This window comes from Homarus americanus, unplaced genomic scaffold, assembly GCF_018991925.1.
Source record: "Homarus americanus isolate GMGI-L3 unplaced genomic scaffold, GMGI_Hamer_2.0 scaffold40565, whole genome shotgun sequence".
In the NCBI taxonomy this organism is placed as follows: domain Eukaryota; kingdom Metazoa; phylum Arthropoda; class Malacostraca; order Decapoda; family Nephropidae; genus Homarus; species Homarus americanus.
In genome coordinates, this window is record NW_024735503.1 from 309304 (window position 1) to 335046 (window position 25743).

Consider the following 25743-nt stretch of genomic DNA (forward strand, 5'->3'; position numbering starts at 1 on the left):
TGATGGAAAGTTATATTACCCCTATTTTTAATTTGAGATAAACACACAAACACTGAACAAGTGCTCGTCATGCTTGTTGTTGTTTAGTGACGTCACGAGCTCGGAGGTTCCGTTTTCTATGATACTTGAGCAGACTTCCCAGCAGTACCCCTTTCAAATTCTAATATTGTTAGTTAGTTTTACCGCGTTGTCGTGCGGTATCTTTTTAAAACTATTGCAGAAAATTCAACAGAAGAACACACACACATCTTCTAAGTGCAGTGTTCATTGCTTAGATCAACAACAGCTTACTTAGTTAAATTCAAAGGTTCGAGGGAAGCAATATCCATTATTATTAGCCATAGGAGATCAGTGAGACCGTGGTGTTACCTCATAGTTGCGTAAATAACGTCCTAAGAAAACGAATAGTGTTACGGACTGGTGGTCCTAGATTGTGTTAAACCATAGTTCACCACTCAGGTAACAGTAAAAAATAACAAGGTCGCCAATGAAATTAATAAATGAAAGGAATAAGCAATACACTAAGAATAATTTAAAATACAAATTCATTCAACAAAAAATAAAGCAAGTATTAACCGATTTGGGAATATTAACAATTCAACAGACAAATGAATTACGTTAACCATAACTAAGTCACGAGCCTTTATATACACGACGCCTTCCTTCACACTCTCTTTAGTTACGGCTTCTCTTAGATTATTATTTGTTGATAAAAAACACATAAAATCACAATATCTGCTAAAAAAATTTAATTATATAATAATATTTTATTACATTTATTAAATAAAACTTCTGAAAGCAGACTAATAAATAGAATACCTGGAATCATTTCTTCATAACCCGGTTTGTTTTCCTTGTTGACAAAATGGTTATCATAAAGTGTTTCACATACTGAAGTCACTCTTACTATCTGTTCCTAATGAATATACAGCTGGGAAAAGTCAACAGGTAATGTTTCTTGATCTTTTGCTTAACTTAATTCTGAAGATGGACACTAGGTAAATAAGGTAAACATCTGTTGCACCCGAGATATGATTAGGAATTTAATCATTAATCCTAAAAAGTATTGATACGTCAAAATTGAACTTAGTGACGCTTAAGACAATATATTGGTAAAGCTTAAATATTTTTCCGCACCTTACACATGTTTTGTGTTGAAAACAGCATTATTTAAGTATTGGAATCAATAGGCGTCAGGCGTATAGGCTAGAAACATATCTTGGGTTCTGTGGCTAGGTTAGGTTAGGTTAGGTTAGGTTAGGTTAGATGACAGGAACTAAAATTTTACCCGGAAAACAGCGTCCTTCCTTGGAGAAACTGCAGATCAAGAGCAACAATTAAATTTGTTTTGTTTTTGCATTACATAAATTTTCTTTGTATAAATAATGCTATTTCTGTAGCTTATTTGTTAATTCCATACAAATGCTAACAGTTATATATAATAATTTATGAAAGGGTAATCCTGGAGCACTTGGTAAACACCAGAAGGCGTTGTTCGATTTTGTTAAATTTTCCACATATTTTTTGGATGATATTAATAAAAACGATACAACAATGCACATAACCTAATTTAACCTGACCTAATCAACTAAAGAAACCTACCTAACTTCCTAGCCAGGGGCAGAACCCCCCAAAATATTAAACAGAAAGTACTACTTACTGTACATTGATATTTGGTACCAATAAAAGCAACTTTCTTGAAGCAGCATGGTGTAATTTTACTCTCTTTTTTTTTGTGGACATGAGAGTACTCTCAGACCGAGCGGTTCGGTTGATGCACGGATGTAAAGAAAGAACAGACGACAGCATGTGCTGACACGACAGGAATATTTATGGTAAATAATTAATTTCTTCACTTACAAAGCACTCAGACATTATTTTAGTGTTTTATGATCAGTTTTTCACCATATTTTACTCCGTAATTTTCCTCATCCTTCATACCCTGCCCACTGCAGATGATTTATGATTGTAAATGGAGAAAAAAAAATTAAATATAAATACTTGGAACTATAGGAGAAAGTTGTCGTATAATTTTTTTTCCTTAGAATCATCCAAAGAACTTCTGGAAAAAATTAACAAATTTGATGAATGCGTTCTGGTGTTAACCATCCCTCCAGAATTACTGTAGCTGGTAAGATTTTAGTATTGTTATAGATGTAAACAATGGATAACATCAAGTAGTGTGCAGTTGTAGAATAGTATTTGGGACAGAAAAATCGTGAAAATACTATATCACAAAATTTATTCCTTCCTATTTTTCAGGCTTTTCGTGATGAAAGAAAGCATTTCTATAGCAAAATTAACTGGAGGTGCTGGTTAAGGCACGCAACTGTCATAACGTTTTACGAAGTGATGTTATGAACTTTTCTAGTGATGTTTCCATAGTGTTTGCTACATTATGCTGCATTTTTAGTGTTACTCAGACCAGGGGTCTAAATTAACCAGTAATTTTAGGACTTTCTAAAGAAGAAAATTTCTCGTTCCTCAAGAATATCCTAAAACCAGTGGAGGAATTTCAGTTTTCCTAATTCTGTTTTCTTTAGTTATTAGTATGAATAAGTACTTTCCCTGCAGGCACCATGATTGCACTCCAACTGTTGACAAACACACCCAGCAATCATATGGAAGAGTCACTGTAAGCATCTGTATGATAATAAACTAAGCACAAAAATGGTGTCAGGTGGACATACATTAATTTTATGGGGGAGGGAGAAATATTTAGCCTTGATAGTATCTAAAGATTTAGATGTTTGTTTAGTAAGTACAGTACTGAACTGTACTCTCTCAACTTATATTAATAACAGCAAGGCTTTTAATCATGAAGTACCTGTATTACCATACTTGTATAAACAGGACCTCATTTATTTCAGACATGTCGGATAATGAAGTAGAAAAGTTTGAAATCACCGATTATGACTTGGAGAACGAATTCAGTACCACACGGCCAGGTCGGAGGCAGACCAAGGAGCAGCAGATTTATGGCGTGTGGGCGCAGGAGAGCGGTGATGAAGAGGTAAAGTGTAGTATGTCCTTTTCTATTTACCTCTACAGTAACCAAGCTGTGCTAATTATCTTTATTCTGTACATAAAAAGCCTCCACGTTTTGGGTTGTGTATCTTACAGTTATTAATACAATTACAGGAGGGAGAGGCTGAACCCCTGAGTGTTCCGCCATCTAGGGCTCGTGTCCTGCGTGGGGGCCTCAACTTTGTCTCAGGAGGGATACAACAGTCCGGCAAGAAGGATGACAAGGACAAGAAGGAAGGCTCAGATGAGGAGTCCGAGTCAGAACTTGCACCAAGACCAATGTTTGGCGCTGGTGCGGACTCAAGGTAAGTCTTGGAAAGATATTCTTATTTACCAATGAACAGGATGGACTCCCAGTAGCCGTGACTATTTTTGGTTAAAGGGTTCTAAAATATATACTGTACGTATTATCAAATTTATTATTATGACTGAGTATTCTTAAGAGTGGATAAAATGAGTTATGATACTGTACATACTGTATACAGTATTAGTTTATAATATTAATCTTACCTTAGCAGAGTTTTCAGAATGCACCGGCAACAAGATCACTGTCCTCTGAAACAAATGCTGTGAATAAAAGTTTAAAACACATTTTTGCTAGCTGTAAATATTTTCACTCTTGTCCATGGTCTAAATGTACAGGTAGTTTAGACTCTCTCAGACCCTCGGAAAACCTTCCCAGCACCCAAAAACTTTCCTGTCAGTGCGAGATGTGTATTTTAGATTCTCAGACAATTTTCCCAGTACCCATAAATGTTCCAGGGATGTTGGATTTTTCCAGGATTGAGAAAGTTGCTCCGTTTCCCAGAAATTTCTCATCCCCGGAAGAGCTCTGTACCAATTGTTCCGTCTAACGGGTAATGACTTTACAAGTGTTAATTAATGTTTGCTTTGAGTAATAAAATCAAGAATTTAGAGAATACTCAAAAGGATAATTACTCTCTTAAGTGCCTAAAACGGTATTTTCAGCTTTAGCTTTTCAAAAGTAGAAGTCACATCTGTTACATAACCTGATTCTCTGCAATTTTTATTAGGAGACCTTCTATATTCTAAAAACCATGTACAGTTATGCTCCTTACTATAGTGCGTTTTTTCCCAGCTGAGAAGAGATTGGCTGTTGCAAATCTGTCCGATTTCGTCCTGAAATGATGATCGTTGGAATGACCGCTTCTGACGAGAAATATGTTTAGCTAAATTATATAAAGATACAATCATTATTTCAAACATAATCACGTAGGAAATTTATCAGAAATCTTATACACGAATTAATTGTTAAACCCGGGTAGCAACTTCATGCCTTCAGAGGACACATTTACTGTAATATATACAGTACTTATTTTTACCCACAATAAGGCATACTAAGATAAATTACGTATCAGTTATACTACACTATGCAAAAACTAAAATTTTATAAGATCAGAATCACATTGAAATATTACACGACCGTCAGCAGAGGCGGGAAATGTGACTGCGAACAAATTCATATTTCCTGCCTCTGCTGACAGCATACACACAAATTCATTTGCTTTTATTCATCTTTTTCATTTTTGACAATTATGAGTTCATTGATAGACCACTTAACCAGTTTAGGAATGACAGTCCTCTTCTCTGAGTGAATGAGTGATTCAGTCAGTCTTTCCATCAGTTATCAAGTGACTTAAGAATTGCTAGAGGAGCTAAGAACTTAGTTTGATGTTCAAGTATTAATTATGATATTTTTATTTCAGTGATGAGGAAATCCCAGCAAAACCACAACAGCCATCATCATTTGGAAGCAAGAAATCCTCGAATTACCCATCATTTGCCTCTTCATCTTCCAAGCCAAAAGATATTGCTGGAATGCGTCGCGGAGGAGCACCAGGTGGAGGTAAACCAGGTCTCTTGGGTAGTGGCCTCGGAGACTGGGAAAAGTACACCTCCGGCATTGGCAGTAAACTCTTAAAGAAGATGGGTTTTGAAGAAGGCAAAGGTCTCGGTAAAAATTTACAAGGTATATCAACACCTGTTGAAGCAAGCAAAAGAAAGGGAAAGGGGGCTATTGGTTTCTATGGATCAGAGAGGAATGAAAGATCATTGAAGGACTTTCCAGTCAATGATTCAGATGAAGAGGAAAAAGAGAAGTTTAAGGATCTGCTTCAGCAGTGGAAGAAGACTGGGAGTAAGAAGAAAATTAAATATGTATATAAGAGTGCAGAAGAAGTCATTCAAGAAGGCAAGACAAAAAAATTAAAACCAACAGATGATAGTCACATTACTAAAACCAAAGTCATTGACATGACTGGGCCAGAGACACGTGTTCTGAGTAGTTACCATGCCATTGCTGGGCAGAAAAATTTTGTCGATGAATATGAAGAGGATAAAAAGAAGAAATATGAGCATTTTGATTTACCAGAACTTTTACACAATCTCCAGATACTCTTAGAAAAATGTGAAGATGACATTGTTCGTAATGCCAGGACTTTAGAACGAGAAAATGACAGAATAGTTCATCTTAATCACGAGAGGGAAAAGTATGAAGCTTTAGTGGAAAGGGAAAAGAAGGAATTGGATAGTCTCGACCAAGCTTTTATCCTTGTTGAAGGACTTGAAACTAGACATAAAGAACAAACATTGAGTCTCAGTGAAGCTACAGCAATATTTACTGAGCTAAAATCAGACTATCCTAAAATATATAACACTTATGAAATCCCATATTTAGCACCCACATACATTACTCCTCTCTTGAAGGAGTTGCTCAGGACTTGGAATCCTCTTGCACAACCAACCGCTCACAAAGAAGTATTTGCTGCTTGGCAACAGTTGGTAGATTTAGGAGGAAATCAACATCAGCAACCAGATACAACAGTGCCTTTAGATCCTTACCATCACCTGGTATGGGAGACATGGACTGCTGCAGTAAGATCCACTGTCATGGGTCCTTGGGAACCACGAGACTGTGGTCCATTGCTTGCTGTACTGGAGGCATGGAACTATCCATTGGTTCCTGTATGGATTCAAGGCCATCTACTGCAGCATGTTATTTTGCCTCGTATCACTCGTGCTGTTCATAACTGGAATCCACTTCAGGATACTGTACCCATTCACACTTGGCTTCATCCATGGCTTCCTCTGTTAGTAGATCATCTTCAGTCAGTATATCCTGTCATACGTCAAAAGCTTTCAGCAGCTCTTGTTCACTGGCATCCAAATGACCGCTCTGCCAAGATGGTTTTACAGCCCTGGAAGAGAGTTTTTAGTGAAATATCAATGACCACTCTAATTCAGTCGAACATTCAGCCAAAATTAGAGTCTGCACTCCTTGAAATGGCCATTAACCCACACAGTCAGAATCTAGATCCATGGCATTGGTTCCTGGATTGGGATGAACTGCTTCCACCACAGATATCTTTAGACATAATGGAACATTGTTTCTTTCCACGTTGGTACCAGGCATTGGGTACTTGGCTGTCAGCAAATCCACCTCACCCTGATGTTATAGCTTGGTACAAAGGATGGCGAGAAATCATTCCAAAGAGTGTTGCAAATCATCTTCAAATACGTCAGAAGTTTCAACAGGCTCTAGAAGTGTGTAGTCGAGCTCTGAGCTACCAGCCTGGTGCCTCTGATCAATTTAATCTGTTGTTAGCTGGTTTAGATAAGTTGAGTGAACCTCCACCACCACCACCTCCAGGTTCTCCTCCCAGACAGCGCTCCAAAGATTGGGCAGATATCATTAGCAGTGCTCGAAGAGAAACCCTCAGCATGCGTGAGGTTGTTGAGCGTAGATGCTTGGAACGTGGCATTGTATTTGTTCCAATACCAGATCGTAAACATGAGGGAAGACCAGTGTATAGATGTGGTAAACTGAGTATTTCCTTCAATAAAAATATTATATATGTACAGACAGAAAGAGGGTGGATGCCAAAGAGCCTGACAACCTTACTTGACGATGCATAGTATTTACTTGTGAGTGATGGTGATAATGACTAGATAAAAGGAAAACAAGCATGAGTTTGACTAGGTTAGGGAAAGAAAATCACTAAAGAGAGGTGAGCTGGACTAAGACTACAGTATGTCTACCAATGCATGAGTAGACTAACTTACCCTCAGTAGGTAATAAATCATCTCGTGTACAGTACTTAAAAACAGAGTAGTCCAGGACAAATGTTTTTATATTCAGCCCATTAAGTGTGAGAGAATGAGTGACAACGTGACATAAATTGGAGAAAAAATAATAATAAACTAGGTGAATTTGCCCAAGCAGTATTTAAACAGGGTGATGTAGAAATAATGCCACTGAAGGTGTAGTTTTGGTTTGAGAAAATAAGCATCGAAGGTGTAAATTTTTCTTATTTCACCCACAATGGCAATGCATTTGGTAACATGGGGACAACCTTCTATAGATTTTAATGCATTGTTTTGAATTACTGTATATTTTTCGATTTTATACAATTAAATTTAATGTAAACTATTACATACAGATAAGATTCAGATAGACTGCCATTATAACACACTGGTAAACAATGTTGTACAAAGCAACTTAATAAAAGTGAAAATCTCATTTATTTATTTTATTTGTCCTTATTTTCTTTAGTCATTTTTATATTAATTATCAAAAGAAATTACTGGACTCTTTTGTGGGATGTAATGCTTGTTTATTAAAGGTAAGTATTATGGCATCAAATTGAGTTGCAACGTTGTCACAGAACTGTTGCTGGCTGGCGGAAAACATTTCTATTATCAGGTTACGTTGAAACTCCAACCTTCCAATAGTTTACGTCTAAAATCCCACCAGACCTCAATTCTGACCTCAAAATCTGATTCCTTATACTGTACAAGATTCTAAAGATTGCCATTTGTATTATCTTGATCTCAAAATTACCTCCCCATGGAAAGTTAGAATTGAAAAAATATGATGCTGAACTTGACAATGGAACCCTGACACTAGCCATACTGTATACAGTAGTCTTCCACTATGAAACAATTGTATACATTAATGGTTACAGTTTGCTCTGAAATGGAACAGCTGTCAAGTTTCTATTCCAAGCTGGGCTGTGTAGTTTATCTCAACTAAGTGATTACAGGTAATTCACTGATAATTATAATCAATATCTTGAGTGATAATAATTATAAGTATAGTAACAACATTTCAAGGTGCCACATAATTATACATGGTTATGGAATTACAAAGTGGCAAGATAACACCCCATTATGGATTAATCGCAAGAATAATAAAAATTATTAATTTAGTGATACTTAGTGCATGATGTGGGATTATTTTTTGAGGCTGCTCACATTTGGTATGACACAGTACCATCCCCTACGTCAGTGAACCAAACCCAGATGCACGTTACTGAGAGTTCACCAGCACCCTAAGTACAGGTATAGTTAGCATTCTTAGATTGGTGTCATCTAGCTATGGGCCAATTGCAAGAACGGTTATGGGGTGTACGACGCCATTTACGATGACCTTCTTGCCCTGGTCTTTTTCAGCAATATCGCCTTTAACACATGGAATTCTGCACTTTTCGAAGCTTTGGAGGAGTCTTGAAACAAGTTTCCTGGTGGGAATTATTAGCTAGTGCTGTACTACAAACGGACAAATATCCACAGCGATTATTAAATGGATTTATTTTTACTAATACCTGTATTAGCAAACATTACGGGATGAAGAAACTGCACTATTTGAAACTGAATGTGAGAAGGACCTACAGTAGGTGTGGATGTTGACAATGAGCTGAAGTTCTCGGGCCATTGCGAGATGAAGGTGAATCAGGCAAATATATTATTGGGACTTATAAGAAGGTTGTTCAGATATCTAGACGGTCCGTCCCTCTTAACGATCTTCAAGAGTGAAGTGCTTCCCCATCTGGAGTACTGTCACCCGTCTGGTCCCCGAGATATGCTAGGGACTGTCAGTTGGTTGAAAATGTTCAAAGGAGGGTCACCAGACTGGTGCCTGCCCTTCGGCACCTCAGCTGCCCTGAGAGATTGGAGCGCCTGACCTTGCCTAGCTTGTACTACAGACGGGCAAGGGGTGACCTAATTGAGATGTGTATAAGCATCTCAAGGGGCACTACTCAGTCGAGTGTCCTTAGTTGGAGCTGGCGGACGCTCGCCCCATAAGGGGTCACAGCTCAAGATTGGGAAGCCGCAAGTCCAAAAAAATGTGAGGGCAAACTTTTTCGGAGTGAGAATTGTGAACTCTTGGAACAATCAATCAGAAAGTGTTGTGACGGCACCGAGTGTGAGCTCTTTCAAGACAAGACTTAACAAACACTGGAGCAGGTTCAGATACATTCAGGAGCCGGTGCATGCCCAGTACTTGCCAACAGTGTGTAACAGAGACGTGACCGATCGCCCAAGCGGCTAACGAGCCGATCAGTAGTGAAGAGGATAAAGTAAAAAAAGTAAAAATTACCATAAAAAACTAGTTTCATTTAATATATATATATATATATATATATATATATATATATATATATATATATATATATATATATATATATATATATATATATATATATATATATATATATATATATATATATATATATATATATATATATATATATATATATATATATATATATATATATATATATATATATATAGATATATTAACAGGACAGGAAATGAACGAGCGCGCTAAAAGTTATTTTTGTGATAATCGATGACTTGAGGAACGTCGACAGAACCAATGTGTATTCTGTAAAGTAATTAAAGATACAGTTCAAAACATGGCTATAGTTACCTCACTTCATACTATGATATAAACAGCTCAAGACAAGCTTTATTGTTTAATTAAGTCAAGATAATTTGTACTGGAACACTCAAGTCATCATGGGTTTTGTTTATAATTGTGCAGGGAACTTGTCTCGCTAAGTAACAGCAGTGTGATATAAAAAAAACACATTTAACTACATTTATATTCATAAGCTTCGGTTACAATTGACTAGTTAGTATGGATGAATATCCCTGCGTCGTAATATATTGCTCAGCAAGAACCATTGCTCCAGTTGACTTTGGCCCAAATATTATTCCGTACCTTTAAAACTTTCAAATGTAAGAAGCAATTATAGAGATATAGGAGTCATTATAAGAGGTATTATCAGTACCAATGAACTCAATAGATTTTTAAGTTTTAATTATTATATTTTTCACAGAATATTAACTTTTGTCTATTGTTTTCGCGAATAAACATGGCGACAATGTTGTTCCCTGGAGTCGGGTAGAAAGGTTTAAAGTAACGTGTGTTTATGAAGTACTTTGAGTCAAATAGTATCTTTAAAGACATTATATAACAGCAAAAGTTAATGAGTTCACCAGAAGAGACCCCAGACACTATTGGGGCCGAGGAAGGCACCAGGTAACTATAGAGATGCCAATGACAATCTGCTATACAGTGAACTAGGTATACTCTTAATACTACTAATATCTAACGTTAAATACACCTTGCTTTACTGAAATACTACATATGCTATTTTCTATTTCGCCCGTTTTAAAACTGGAATCAGATGAGGAAAAAATATGTACATAAATAAAGTGCCACTGAATAAGTTATGATTTCACAGTAGATAGTTAACATCCTACTAAGGCTATTATACTGTGTGTGTGCTCTGGTTGGTTAATCCATTACCAGCAAGCAAAACTGTAAAATATCCAGTGTTAATTTGATGATGATAGGAAAATAGAAACGACAATGTACAAATAAGGAAGTTAGGTAGGTGAGGTTAGGTTAGGTTAGGTAGGTAGGTAGGTAGGTGAGGTGAGGTTAGGTTAGGTTAGGTTAGGTTCTATGCATTGTCATTTTGATTTGATGAGCCAATCAGAGTGCACTCATGATAAAACAGCGTTAGTAGGGACTTAGCCGGTCACAGCAAAAATCCACTGCGTTATGACAGAGGTATAGAGAAGTGCCACCACCTCATTACTCGGATCTCCTTCTTGTTTTGTACGTTATAATGCATAGAATATAAATCTGTTGTCGAGATGGTGAAAAACAATCCCAAACTTATGTTAATGGCTTAAAGACTAATATTGCCGACGCGTTATTTGTTTTGATGTTTTCAGTATAGTTGTCAATATTGGCCGGTTAGGGTAGGTTAGTTTAAGTTTAGGTTAAGTTGAACTTTTAAATAAACAGTTTTTAACATTTTCCATAACTACGACAGTTTCCACTATAAAATAGTGAAATTGCGGCATTTTAAAATTCTTTTATAAAAAATCTGAGGCTGGAAAGTCATAGATAATTACCGGCTTATATACTGTACTGCAATAATTAGTGTGTCTTGTATGTTTAGAATTGGATCCGAGATCAAACAAGCAACTAATTTCTGGCATTAGATTAAATAAACTAACTAATCCAAATTTTAAAATTAGATACGTTAAATTTGGCGAAGTGAGGTGTGGTCGTTGTGTTTGATATTAAAAATTATTTACTCATATGGAGTCTAAATCAGTTGTGCATTGATGTACTGTTGTAATTTTGTGGGGATTTAAGCCATTGTTATTGTGAATTTAAACTCACATTTTCTGACTTCCAACAAAAATGGAAGCAAAAATGCACAGAACCTGACCTAACTAATGAAACCTTCATAACCTTACCTACCGGACCCCCTGGTATATTAAGCAGAAAGAACTTGCTTTGATATCTGGTACCAATTACTGTATCTTGAAGCAGCATGGTGTAATTTAATGTTTTTTGTGGACATAAGATTGTGATTGGTTGTTGCACTGAAACACTACTGTCAGTTCTCTGCTGCATTTTGAACACTTGCACATCTTGCCAACTCGTCCATGTTGACATGATCTCTTAGAGATGGTCTTCATCCTCCACCAGCACAGATAGATTGTGATACGATACTGAACACGATGTGATAAGGACCCCATTGAAAAAAATTATGGCTTCTCCCTCGGTCTTCCTCATTGGCGAAGAACAATAGGTATACGAACATGCAGTTCATTTATTAACCAATGCTACTTCAATTCCAACAATATGATCCTTATCATTTATATATATTTTTTAAACAAGGTTTAACGACCTATTGTGCAGAAAAAAGAAGGGAATTGTGTAGGTCATACACTCAAGACGGAATAATCAAGGCTAAAAAAAAAAAAACCTTAGGTACTGATACAGTAGTTTGACAAAAGACTTTTGCAGTATTTTCAAAACTGTTATAATTTTTGTCTCATCCTATGCAAAATAAATTATGTTCACCAAGTTCTCTCAAAAAGTCATGAACTTTTGAATTTTACAATTTTATAATTCTGTCCAGGAACATGAAAAAAAAAATCTGAGCACTGACAAATTTTACAACACCATCTTACTAGATAGTGGCTCCCATCATTCAATTATCTGTACCAGTATGATTGATTTTAGTAGTGTTTGTTCCTGCTAAAATTAGACAAGATTCCAGTGAAGGTTTGTTTTCCTTGTCAGGTTATACAATATAGTATACAAAATTTTCTATCCCCAAATTGTCTCAGTAGTATTATTAAATGGAATATTTTCATGGTAGAAAAAAGATCTAGACATCAGCTAAAATTAATGTGAATTTCCATAGGAGAAGCAGCGATGTCTGCATTTTTAACAGTTGTGTCTTATGACTCAATGAACTCTGCTGGATTCACCATGTAGCAAATATAATTGTCAAAGATTATGAGGTAAACTTAAGTTTGGTTTGTGTTGGCACCTTCCTTCATAAATGTTTTGGCTATGGGGATTTTATATGCAGGTCAGAGTAATTTCACAAATGTTTTATGTCCTACACTCTCCTTTCCTGTAAGAAATGTTATTTAGCAACACTAGAGAAATTTTGAAAAAATAAATAAGAATATACAGTATTGTATTTTCTTTTGTAAGGAACTAAATCATTGTAGCCATTACTCTTTTTATATGTTTCAGGGGTGAAAGTTTTAGGAATGAAGAAGAGCAAGATAACGGAGGTCAACAAGAAGGGGGCCTTTGGTCGTCACGACACCAGAACGGAGACATGAAACGTGCTGCTGCTCAGCTCATAGAAAAATATTATTTCCAACTCACGGATGGCTGTGGCAACCCCCTCTGTGACAACCCCAACTGTGCTTCCTCGGGCAAGGTGTGTTACCATTAACTTGTATATAATTTTCTGTCTCATGATAAAAGTATGAACAGCTTTCCCATTTTTTTGGATGATGATTTCTTTGAGGATACAAAACCTGTAATTTTTTGTTTAGATATGTGATTTCCTTGAATTCTTCAGAATAAGTTTAAACTTTACTTAACTGCTTCTATAAATGCTGTACTGTATAGGGTACCTAGCTACAGTATTTACACTTTTGATGAATGGCTGCACTCAACATTACCTTTAAGAGGGCTGATATTTATATTATCTCTATGGTTAGTGGATGGTGACATTGTGTTTATTACCTCAATTATTTTGCAGCTTCTGCTTTTATTATTTTTTAAGAAGCTGCTCTGCACCAGTTAAATCCAGTCCCACCATGCCCCTTTCAGTCTTGGGTACAAGACTTCTCATGCTTTATCAAATGACCTCTACTCTCTGCAAGTTCCCGATATTTTTATCTAATTCATCATTCACCCCCTTCATCCTATTCTCTGCCTATTTATAGATTTTTCTTCTTCACACATCTTCCCTTACACCTGCAGTGTAAAACTCAAAGACAATTCTAACAGTGTAGGTGTGTGTGTTTAATGTGTTAACCTTCAGAGTGTACTCTCATCAGGTGGATAGAATACCGTACAGATCTTTACACTAATGCCAGACACAGAAAAATTCATCCATTACGTATTTAATGCACAATGTTTGTTTAGGGATTATCACCTGAACAATGCATCAGAACTGGTTAACATGCTGATATTGTACTATTTTTTCAGAAGAAAAATGGCTACCATATCACACTTTTAATAAAATGAAAATGTGTACTGTATATATACTCGTATATGTGTGTGTATTTTTTTCACCATATACAGTATGTTTGTTTAGACAGGGATGTACATATATAAAAATCAAGTCTTGCTAGCACAATGACACTTCTTTCTTTGTTGCAGGTTGGCCCACTGTCGAGTAATGAAGCAGCAGGCAAGGCACTCCAACTATTTGCAGCGCGTGCCAAACTCTGTGAGGTGGTGGGTGCCAAAATGCCTAGGTCCAGTCAGTCTCTGACATTAGGTAGTGGTGTTAATGCTGCCTCTGCCCAGGGTCCCAGTTCTACAGGAAGCACAGCCACCTGTTCTTTAGTGCGGGATGTTAATATGGCAGGTGCCTCCAACCCCAGCACACCCTTGCCCCCCTTGTTACCACAGGTGGATGAGCTGAGCAAAACACCAGGACTCACAGAAGAGACGCTTTATCTCACTATAACTGAATGTCGTAGTTCAAATAATTATGCTAAGCTTAGGCGGCTACTGTGGGCAGTATTTTCTAATGAAGTTGCTCTCAGACACAGCTTTTTGAAGAACCCAGAGTCAGAAGAAAGATCAAATGAAACATTAGTAGAATGTAAAGATTTAGATACTACAGGGGTGCAGAGCAAGGAGGAGTTACGTGCCCTAGAAAAAGATTTAGATAAAGATCTAGATTGTGCTGAAGTTTTGTGTGTTGGTGAAGGTGCAGCCAGCATTTGTGATGGGGATGAAAAGGAGAATGATGAAAATCAGTCTGCAAAAAATGCCATTTTGCCGTCAGCTCTTGATATTGGTGAAGTACGGAGGGCATATGCCTCATTGTTTGAGTGTCCAGAAATGGAGTTTGGTAATACTTTGATGAATGCCATTGTACAGCTGTTGTCAGATTCACTTAGTATACAGCTCCGTGCTCACCGAGATGCATTTACTGCCATACCAAATAATATCAATATCTTCATTATCCTTATAGAAAGCCCAGCATTGAACACCACTGATTTCATTGAGGGCGTGATGCCAAAGATGTGCCGAACAATCAGTCAGTTACCTGAAAAAGACCAAGCCCTCTTGGTCAAACACTTGGCAACGTGGGAAGGATCACGCTTACATAGGTTACTGGCAAGTCTTCATCAGTTGATCACCATCAAGCTTCTTACCACAGAATTTTCTCGAGACTTTACCATCAACGATGAAGACAGCATAACTTCCGCAACACAAGTCATGAAACTTCTCTTCTATGCCAGTATATTAGGAGGGGAATTAGATACTCCCTTGTTAAAAGACTTACCCTCTGAAGACTCCTCCACTGAGTCTATGCCCCTGCATGATGACCCATTCCTTGGTGTCAGTGGTGCAGGAAAAGACTGGGCAGCAAGGGCACCACCCAAGGACTCTTTAGGCACAGAACTTGGTATACATGTCTTAGATGCCAGAACACCACTTGTACCCCTCTCAGAATTTTATGATGACTTTCTTAGTGATCAGCTGGAAATGGACAGAGATTTTGCCTATTACAAAGCTGGGAGTGGAGACAAGTTTAGTTTTCTAAACTTTCCCTTCATCCTAACTGCAGCAACAAAGGCTCTAGGCCTCTATTATGACAATCGAATACGAATGTATTCTGAACGAAGGATAAGCATCTATCAACAAGTTATAGAGGGAATGCCTGCAAACCCATACTTGAAACTTAGAATACGAAGAGACCACATAATAGATGATGCTCTCGTTGAGGTATGTGGCTCCAAATTATCTGCTTAATCATAATAATTTAATATCTTTTGTTTAAAAATTTCAAATTTTCCTCCTAGTTTAGGGTTTTACTAATACCAACTCCTTGACACAAAATTTAATGCAAAAAGTTAGGTTAGGTTTTTTAATGACATTTTCTGAGTACTGGATTTACTGTATTCAAATGAGAAATGTTTAAACTTTAGCTGTTGTTTGGCACATCTTAACTTCTTGATCATCGAAAGAAAATAGGGGGAAGCCTGAGAAACTGTTAAAATCCACCAAAATATGAATATTTAGGTGCAATTACCCTTTACTTTACCAAATATTTCAGGACTGGACATGTGGTTTAAGAAAAAAGTTTTAAGCCATATCATTTCACACTTCAAAATGGTGGATACTGTACTGTATATGGATCAAACTGAGAAACTTGGAGAAATACTGATGGTTTTATTTTGTGCTTAAAAAGTTTTCAAAGGGCTAGGCAGATAATCTTCCAGTATTTATCTTACACAAAACTGTCACCAGACAAGGAGGTGGTCACCTGGCATCAAGGAGGTGTCACGTTTCTCTTCCTTACTTTGTATCCCTTGTGACAATTAAGAACTGTGCAACAATAAAAAGCTATACATTAATTATATGCAGAACATATATAGTTATTACACCATGTGTAGGTATGTGTTACTGTACATAAAGAGAATGAATGATTATGCAAAAAGAACAGTAGTACTGTACAGCACAAGTGAGAACAAACACTTTTATGGTGTACAGTGTCTTGTCATATAGGTACAGTTATCTTTATTATTTATGGAATGCTCTTAATATAATGTTATAATTAACATTTTCAACTTTAATATTAGAAAAACTTATGTAAAATCTTGCATATTTGTTACTGGACTTCATATGAACTCCGTGTAATTAGTTGTGCTGGCAAAATAGTTTGGGAGGTTTGAATTCAAGATCGTAAATCTGAGACAATTTTCTATTTCTCTGGACACAAATCAATATTTGGACCCACATCAGAAAAAATAATGTTGACAAATGGTTGATTCTGAGATGCAAAGAGTTTAAAGTAGTGTGAAACCCTGTAGTTATATATCACTTATAAATTATTCTCTTCTACAGAATACTGTATTGTTTTTCAAGTACATTACAGTACAGTACTGTCTCATTCTTATTGTTGCTATTGGCTGATGAATATATAAGATTACTCTTCGAGTTTACACATAGTGTGCCATCGAGCCTACCAATTTTGAAGGTTATCTACAGCTGTAGTCCTAGTAGAACTTAGCCAAAATACAATATTGTACTACGTCATTAACTGAAAATGTTTTGGGCAATTTTTTCATATCTGTTAGTCTGTAGACATGTGGTACAACCAAACATAATATGTAAGATCATTATATACAGTTGATGAATGCTACCAGTTTTGGACTGGTTGGCAGAATGATCATTAAATTGAGGTCTCTTATTTTATTTTTGTAATTCATTCAGAGTGTATTTGTTGAAGTCATCGGTATCTACAACCCAGCCTTACTTAACAGAAAAAAAAATTACAAAATACTTAATCAGGGATGTTAACAGGCTTTTACATACCTGTATGAACAAGAAAATAATCTGAATAATGAAATAATGTATGTATTTTTGAACAGCTGGAGATGGTGGCATTAGAAAATCCTGGGGATCTCAAGAAACAGATGGTGGTAGAGTTTGAGGGTGAGCAAGGCATTGATGAAGGTGGTGTTAGCAAGGAGTTCTTCCAGCTGATAGTGGAACAGATCTTCAATCCTGACTATGGTAGGTGTAGAAGACTCAAACTCCATATAGTATCAGATAATTACGGTACATGGTAAACACTGCTGTGTACTCATTTCTATATGGTCTCTAGCTAAATCTACATGTACTTAACAACTTTTAATTATTTTATACCTGTACTGTATTACATTTCAGCCATGTTTTGTCTCAACAATGAAACTCGGACATTCTGGTTCAATCCAAATTGCTTTGAGAGTGATGCACAGTTCACACTAGTCGGCATTGTGCTGGGACTAGCAATCTACAACAATGTGATTCTTGATGTACATTTCCCACCAGTAATGTACAAGAAGCTCTGCAGTAAACCCGGCTCCTTTCACGACCTTCGCGAATGGAATCCTGTAAGATTGGTCTTCTGCTTTGTTACCTTTCTTACTTGTTTTAAGTTTCTGTATACATTTACAGTACAGTACTGTAATATATTTGAACACTCCTGTGCATTGTTGATCATAATAACATCATTTTTTATATTGTATACACTACAGTAATTTAATTTTCACAAATACAGTACAGTTGACTAATTATTGAAAGACAAATTTCAGTTAAGTTACTTCTGATGCTTCTGAAGTAAGAACACTGCAAATCATTTTTGCTGATACTGAACAAATATAGTATTTAGTGTTAGGGTGTGCAATATTATTTTCTTGTACACAATAACAGTTGTGTTGGATTGTTGAATAATCGGCTTTTGAAAGATAACCTTTTCCTCTTTTATGTTGAGATTGTGGATGATTTTAATATGCCCATATGCACTATTAAAAACTTTTTGTAATATAGTTCCTTTTGGAAGGTAGTTATGCTTAAATTCGTTAGAACACATTCTCTCAATTTATAGCCACTACAGTACTGTACTTCCTACACAGTAGCACATACAAGTGACTCCCAAGATTCCACAATAATTCTCAATGCTTTATAAATTCACTGTGCCTACTAAAGTAAACTGTTCTTTGAATGCTTTTGCAATTACATCGAGTGAATGTTCCTACATTTAAATAGTTTATTATTTATACTTACAATTGTTTAGGTGACAATGGCTAGCTTAAATACTGTAATCTGTTGTTACGAAGATTTAAGTCTATCTTCTTTATATAATTGATTGCATTATATTATTTACACCAGTCATGTTGATTGCTACAGTGTGTGAAATTAATCATTATTTTGGTGTTTAAGTTAAGTGATTTAGAGAACGTTTATCTATATTGTCCATAATTGCAGACTTTGTATCGAAGCCTTGTTGAACTTCTGGAGTATGAAGGAGAAGACATGGAAGATGTCTTTATGCAGACATTTCGTGTTGGTTACCAAGATGTGTTTGGCACAAGTCTGACACATGACCTCAAGACAGATGGAGATAACATCCTTGTCAGCCAGAGTAGTAAACATGTATGTTGACTGCTGTGAACTTTAACCCTTTAAGACAGATACCAAAAATACTCATGGAATATCTGGATCATAGTTTGAAAATACTTGGCTCTTTGGTTTCTGTATCTTCTTTAAGAATTTTACCTGGGAAGCATGTATGGTGCATACCTGCTAGGTGTTACCATTTATTGCTGATTTGATGACTACTGTACAGTACTTCCTCCTTGGCATACCTGCCTAGGACTTCAGTCTTCCATGTTGCCATACTTTTTGTATTCATGTCTCACTCGGTATCCAAGTTATTACTTGGTTAGAGAAGGTATATAGTAAATTAATTTAGAATTAAAAAATCTATTGATGATTAATAGACATCACATGAAGATGGAATGAACATGACCATTTTAATTTTGTTTTTAAATTTCAGGAATTTGTTGAACTGTATGCAGACTTCCTGTTGAACAAGATGGTAGAGAGACAGTTTCGAGCATTTCGTAGAGGCTTCAACATGGTGACGGATGACTCACCATTGGCAAATCTTTTTAGGCCAGAAGAACTAGAACTCCTTGTTTGTGGTTCTCAGGTACTGTTCTTTAGTCCTGCATGAATTTATATTGTACGTATTCGTCTTATAAACTGACACCAGACTTGTGATACTACGGTATTTGTATGTACACTATTTATTAAGAAACATTAAGGTGACAAATTACCTGCATACAAGTGATAGTGGATGACTTGGGTTATGAGGTTAAACGTGTTAGGTTTTATAAGTTGTAATGATTGTTTACAGTACTGTACTCTGTAGTTGGTTCAACAAATCCCTTGTACTATAGTCTACAGTACACTACCATTGTTTCCCTGTTTGCAAGGTCTTTCTCCCTGTAGTGATGGGTTGTCAGACCACAGCTTACATCTCAGAAACAGTCCAGACCTGACCCAACATTAGGGGGGTCAAATGTAAGGGTAACCCTTGCAGCGCTCAAGGAGCCACAAATCAACCAGCACAAGGTCCAAACCTGACCTCACATTAGCCAGGTCAAATGTAAAGGGACCCCTCGCAGCCCAAGTCAAGGGGCCACAAATCAACCAGAGCCTCTCTCATGTCACACGGCCACACCAACGATGTTAACAAGAACCCAGTCATCTGAAGATTTCTCCACAATATACAACAACTTTTAGCTCCGAAAAAGTCCAGACCTGACCTTACATTAGCGGGGTCAAATGGAAGGAGGAGGGACCCCCCCGATCAGCTCAACCTGACGACTCGTCTCCCAATGTATAGGACGTCGTAGCCTTCCCTCACGAGAGAGTGTCTTGTAACCAAGAAGGGCCAGGAACAACGTCCCCAGTCCCGCTCGAGAGAAGTCAGACAGAGAGGGCCGGAGGCCAGCCGCCTCCGGTCGGGAGCGAGTTGCCCTCGACACCGGTGCCCAGCTAAGCAGTCTCCCATAGAGACAACCCAGGACCACCTGCAAGGCCTCCCCCAGGTCACGTGGGTTTTTGTCAGAGCTTTCCATGGAATGAGTTACTTACGCGGGAAGTGTCTTCATTTCATGTTCGTGTCCAAGAATCAGTGTCTGGTAACGTAATGTGATGTCCTAGTAACGTAAATATAATGTCCTAGTAACTTCGATAGAAGGTGTTATTAATGTGTCCATGTCATTGTCGTAATTAATAAACAGTTGTAACGTCGCGGTGTTTGAGAAGTCGACCTTAAGAACGTAATAGATGTGTGTTGACATATAAGATAAGATAAGTGTATTGACAGAGTAAATAACTAACACGGCCATGCTACCAAAATCTTCATCTCTCTTAATCTCTTGCACTATTAAAACCCCTTCATTACACCCCCATTCATTTCTCAATCCATATGTAAGTAAAATACTGTACTTATCATTGCAGCACTATGACTTCATGGAGCTAATGAAATCTGCCGAGTATGATGGCGGGTACACCAGTGAGACATCCATCATACAAGCATTTTGGGAACTTGTTCATGACATGAGTACAGAGGACAAGAAAAAGTTACTTCAATTTACAACAGGATCAGCACGAGTTCCAGTAGGAGGTCTAGCAAGATTGAAACTTATTATAGCTAGACAAAGTTCAGATTGTGACAGGTGAGTTGGGATATGAACCTTGTGGACTGTAATCATTAAGACTAGTTTTTTTTTCTCGGGGTTGTTAGATGCTATGATAAAATAAAAGAGCAGACATTTCAACATGTCATTGTAAACAAGTCTACCTGGCTGTGATTTGGTTTATACATAATGAGACACCATGAAAAGATTCTCAGTATGTGTACAATGAGCTCCATTTGTATCATTGTATTTGTAAATGCCACCTGAATGGATGTTTGAGACTTAAAACAACCTTTCCATGAAATAATATTGACGATGGGTAATGCATCACGCCACAGATGATGGCCGTGATTCTTAATCCACGTTTTGAGAATCATTTTGAGTATAGATGGATTTTTATAATGCCAGAAAGGTTCATTAATAGCCTAAATTAATCTCTCTGAATGAGGCAAGTCTACTGAATAGGAAATCTTAATGGGAACTGTAAAAGATAATAGCTGAAATGGTTATATTTTGACAATGCCTAAAACAAGTAAACCGGCTGAGAGTAATTGGTGTAAGATGATGTGAATGATTATTGCCAGTGTTAAGTTTTGGACTGCCAGATATATGATGAGATTAGTTATAAGTGAGAGTTGTTGATACGGCTTGTCCCCATTTATCCTGAAAACCCTTGCAATGAAGAGAGTGAATTTGTGATATGTGAATTTAATTTTCCCATAAGAGAGACTGGTATGTGACTATTTCTAGTTGACCGAGATATTTGTTGAGCATCACACTCTTCCCTTGATCCACCCCCAAACGAGACTGGGAAAGAAGTAAAGATAATAGACATAAGTACAACAAAGAAATTCATTACCATGGCAGATTTCAATTGGTTATAGTGAGATACTGTCGAAGATGGAGTGACTCGGGAGTAAATAACATTAGCTGAAGGATATGTGGAGGTTTGTTACCATGATGGAGTGTTTCATGCTAACTCTTCTGTATTTGGTGTGGAAGGAAATCTAGTAAATAAATTATATTAATTAATTAGAGTAAATGTTAAAAGACACGCATACTGTACTGTATATATCAGGAAAGAATCTGTTATGTATATTGTACATGAAACAGATGACTGTATGTTATTTTTTTTCTGTCTCCAAATAGGTTACCAACTGCACACACCTGCTTCAACGTCCTACTCCTGCCTGAATATTCTAGCAAGGAGAAACTCAAGGACCGTCTTTATAAAGCTATTAAATATTCACAGGGCTTTGGGATGCTCTGAACAACTAAGGGTGGTAAGTTGATAATTTTCAACAGTTTCTAGCCCACAAGTTACATAGTACTGTACAGCAGTGAGGTTTCAAGGTGATAAACAGTGATTAAATATTTGGTTGAGATTACATAATTGTAACTTTCATTTAGTGTCCGGAATAAATATTACATGTCAGCACTAACTTCAAAATCTGAACTACCAAGAAAACTCTTCTTAAATTTGGTTTGATTATTTTCTTTGTAAGCTGTAGTCTGTTAGGAAGATGTCATTCCTAACAACCATTTGAACTGCCTTTGTAACCAGTATTAATTTTTTTTATTTAACAATAATAGCAGATCTTTTGTTTCTCAAAGTGCCAGTTCTTCTAAAGAATTCACTATTGCTTGATACACTACAGGGACCTGAGAATAGAGAGAGATACTGTACTGTACTACAATAAAAGATCACAAAAAGTGGCAGTTCAACATCTATCATTCACATACCCTTAAGTTTTAATACTTCCTAAACCCTTTAATTCTCCTTCTCCACCACTGTACCCTGTTCAGGAGAGACTGATATGAATGCTGGTATGGATGATTGTTAGGTGGAAAAGTTCAAATTTGTTTAAGTAGTATTCCATAAGAAGCATGGTAGCTATGGGCAGCTGCTTAGTTTCAATAAGAATTAAGTGTTAAAACTTTTTATTGACTTTTCAAGAAACTGTGTACTAACTGCTACTGATGTTTGGAAACCTACACAGTGCCGGATTTAGACCTGTGGAGGCCCCCCTCATTATAACTACCCAAGAGGGTGGGGTGGCGAGTGAAGCGAGCCTAAACATCTGGGAGTTTCAGGGGGCACTGTAAGCCCCCGGGAAATTTTTGAAATTTGAACACTTCTTTGGAGAATTTTGAAGCCATATGCAGTTATATTGAGGAAATTAGAACACAGCGCCCTGATGACATTTGTAATGGAAGTGATAATGAAAAAATATTTTATTTGTTTTTTTTTAATCTCAATTTCGTTATTCCATGTAGTTCATTTTTAATCAATATATGTTTGTGGAATTCTAAATATATTATTAGCAACACAAACAATAGCATTCATTAAAAATATACGGTTCATAGGAAAACCAGGTATTCATGAATTTCAAGGAGTAGCTAGCCTAATTTCTATCACGCTTCTTGCTGAACATAGTTTTACGTGATGGAATAGATAAACATGAATTTTAAAGAATGAAAATAAAAATAATCCAAATGAATAAACAAATAAATATAATATTGTAATATGTGGAGGCCCCCAGATTGTGGAGGCCCCTGGGCAACTGCCCACTTTGCCCACTCCTGAATCCGGCCCTGAACCTACATAATGTGCAGAGTATTGTGAAGCGTGATTCATAAGTTATGTTGTAATACTGTATATGGTACCATATAGTAGTCATGGTATTTGAAATGTGATCCTTTTTCAACAATGATTTGGTGGATATCAGATGAAATGAATTGGTATCAGACATTATATACAATACTTGTGTGTAAATTACAGTTGGATGTGCTGAAATAGTGTAAAAGGGACTTTAGCTTAGACATTCGTGTTTCCAAAGTTAGAATTTGTCCATATCAGGGAAGAAAGTTGTCATATTTTGAGATATTTTATAAACAGTTTTATTAAAACAATGTTAAGAGTAAATTATTGACAAACACAGAAATGGAAGAGAAATTAAAGCAGGTCTAGTTATATTCTGGGGGAAGTGAATGAAATAAAGGTACTGTATGTTGTACACCCACTAAAAAATTATTCGGCAACCGTGTCATATTGTATCACTCCATAAGGGTGTCGAATAATTTTTTATTGGGTGTACAACTTATTGGCACACATCAGGATGGCCTCTCTGGCCGGTCTGTACTGTACTGTACACCCACTAAAAATTATTCGGCACCCTTACGGCATGATACAATATGACACGGGTGCCGAATAATTTTTTAGTGGGTGTACATAATATTGTAATGATCAATCACAGTTACTTTTACATAGATCCTAATAGCATGGGTTAAGTTGGAGCACGTTGAGGCCGGGGTGTCGATTATGTTAAGAAAGTGTATGCCTTTTTTTTTTTTGTGTATTGTAAAAACCTCCTAATTCAAAATTACTTTTCATATTATCCTTACTATTGTGAATTGCTTCTAAAATTATTTTCGTAGTTTGATGACTGATGTGCCGTATTTTTTATCTTTTCAGAATGGGATTAGAGGATTTACAAAGCCTAAGAAGTGAAATATGGCATTTTTAAGGTCAACATTATTGAAGTTTTAATTGCCTTCATAAATAGCAGTGTACAAAACCAATTATCTGGATGATGTTTTAGGTTTATAGAACTTGCAAGAGCTTACTGAATTGTTTCCTTTTTTCTTTTATTTTTTTAATTTTCATGTCTTGTTTTAAAACAGATCCAGTTGTGCCTGTAGCTTTGAGACGATGATATTATTCATGTCATTACTGTACCAACTACCATAAATTATTTTGAATCGGCAACATTTGCTAGATTGCTGGTTCCACATTTTGCTTCAGTTCAAAATATTTTCCTCCCATATTGCAGCTAACTACAGTGTTCAATTTTTTCGCTGAAATGAATGCTTTTTACTTTATTCTTATGCTGAGAATATAAAGTGGCTTATGTATTAAGAGTCATTCAATGTGTACAGATGTAGAATTTTAGAAAATACAGTACAGTATTGTAATTGGATTTTGAAGGAAAATTTATCAAAGCTTCATTGCAATGAACTGATACTTATGAAAATGCTCAGAGCTATTCTCTGGTCATACTCTTATTAAAATATCTTTTGCAGAGCATATGTACAGCTCAATGTTCATAGTAGCAAGATGAGCCTTTCTTTATTTTATTTTGGTAAACATATGTATATAGCCCAGATGTCAAGAGTAAGTTAGCTCATCATCCTTCACATGCTGATATATAGAAATCTGTGCTGTGCAACAGTTGAATCAAATGTTATGTATTTAAACACCCTGTATTTTAGTATTTTTGTATAATTGGTTTATAAATTGTAAGAGCCATCGTCTGCATATTGAAAATTTATCATGAGTGATGACAGATCCAGAGGCATACATACCATACAGCATTTTGGTTTGCTGTCTGAGGTTTATACATTTTGTATGTGATATTTCATTGATAAGTGTAAATAAATAAAATTAAAACAGCATTTTATGTATAAAAAACCACCAATAATTAATTAAGTCTTCCTATGTTGTAGAGTGGTTGTCTTTGGTATCATATGGGGGAAAGTTAAAGAGGTGGCTTTCCTCCCATAGCTGGTTCCTATATGACCACATTCACTCTACATCTTTTATCCCTACCATATCCATTATACCATGTACTTACTCTGTCTCTATTTATATTTATCCCTTTCCCACTTTTGTGTGAGGTGGATGCAAGGGTACAAAAGTTTAAAAGAAGTGGGAAATGATGGAAAAACAAGTGTAGAGAGCAACATAAAACCTGACATCCCTTACTCACTTATAGATTGTATCAGTCTCCTATTTTTTTAATTAGCTATTTGAATAGGTCAATGCTAAATACTCAAATTAATATTTTG

The 25743-nt window shown here is 36.4% G+C and overlaps 2 protein-coding genes across 4 annotated transcripts; both read left to right on the forward strand.

Moving 5' to 3' along the window:
* The first annotated feature begins 833 nt into the window (after positions 1-833).
* On the forward strand, positions 834-7567 carry LOC121871163 (tuftelin-interacting protein 11-like). Of its 2 annotated transcripts, none has more exons than XM_042373310.1 (4): positions 834-948; positions 2871-3013; positions 3142-3332; positions 4755-7567. In XM_042373310.1, exons 2-4 carry the CDS (start codon positions 2873-2875, stop codon positions 6961-6963), a joined length of 2541 nt encoding a protein of 846 aa, XP_042229244.1. In that variant the 5' UTR covers positions 834-948; positions 2871-2872; the 3' UTR covers positions 6964-7567. The 2 variants fall into 2 exon arrangements, with proteins under 2 accessions (XP_042229244.1, XP_042229245.1); XM_042373311.1 differs by lacking the exon at positions 834-948 and adding an exon at positions 1004-1835.
* A 2484-nt stretch (positions 7568-10051) lies between these two features.
* LOC121871164 (ubiquitin-protein ligase E3A-like) lies at positions 10052-25350 on the forward strand. 2 transcript variants are annotated; one of them, XM_042373313.1, is made up of 10 exons: positions 10052-10071; positions 12914-13106; positions 14060-15643; positions 17293-17437; positions 17591-17796; positions 18671-18838; positions 19242-19397; positions 20717-20934; positions 22045-22178; positions 24371-25350. In XM_042373313.1, coding segments are annotated over exons 1-9 (2793 nt in total). In that variant the 5' UTR covers positions 10052-10069; the 3' UTR covers positions 22166-22178; positions 24371-25350. The 2 variants fall into 2 exon arrangements, with proteins under 2 accessions (XP_042229247.1, XP_042229246.1); XM_042373312.1 differs by lacking the exon at positions 10052-10071 and adding an exon at positions 10177-10375.
* The last annotated feature ends 393 nt before the right edge of the window (positions 25351-25743 follow it).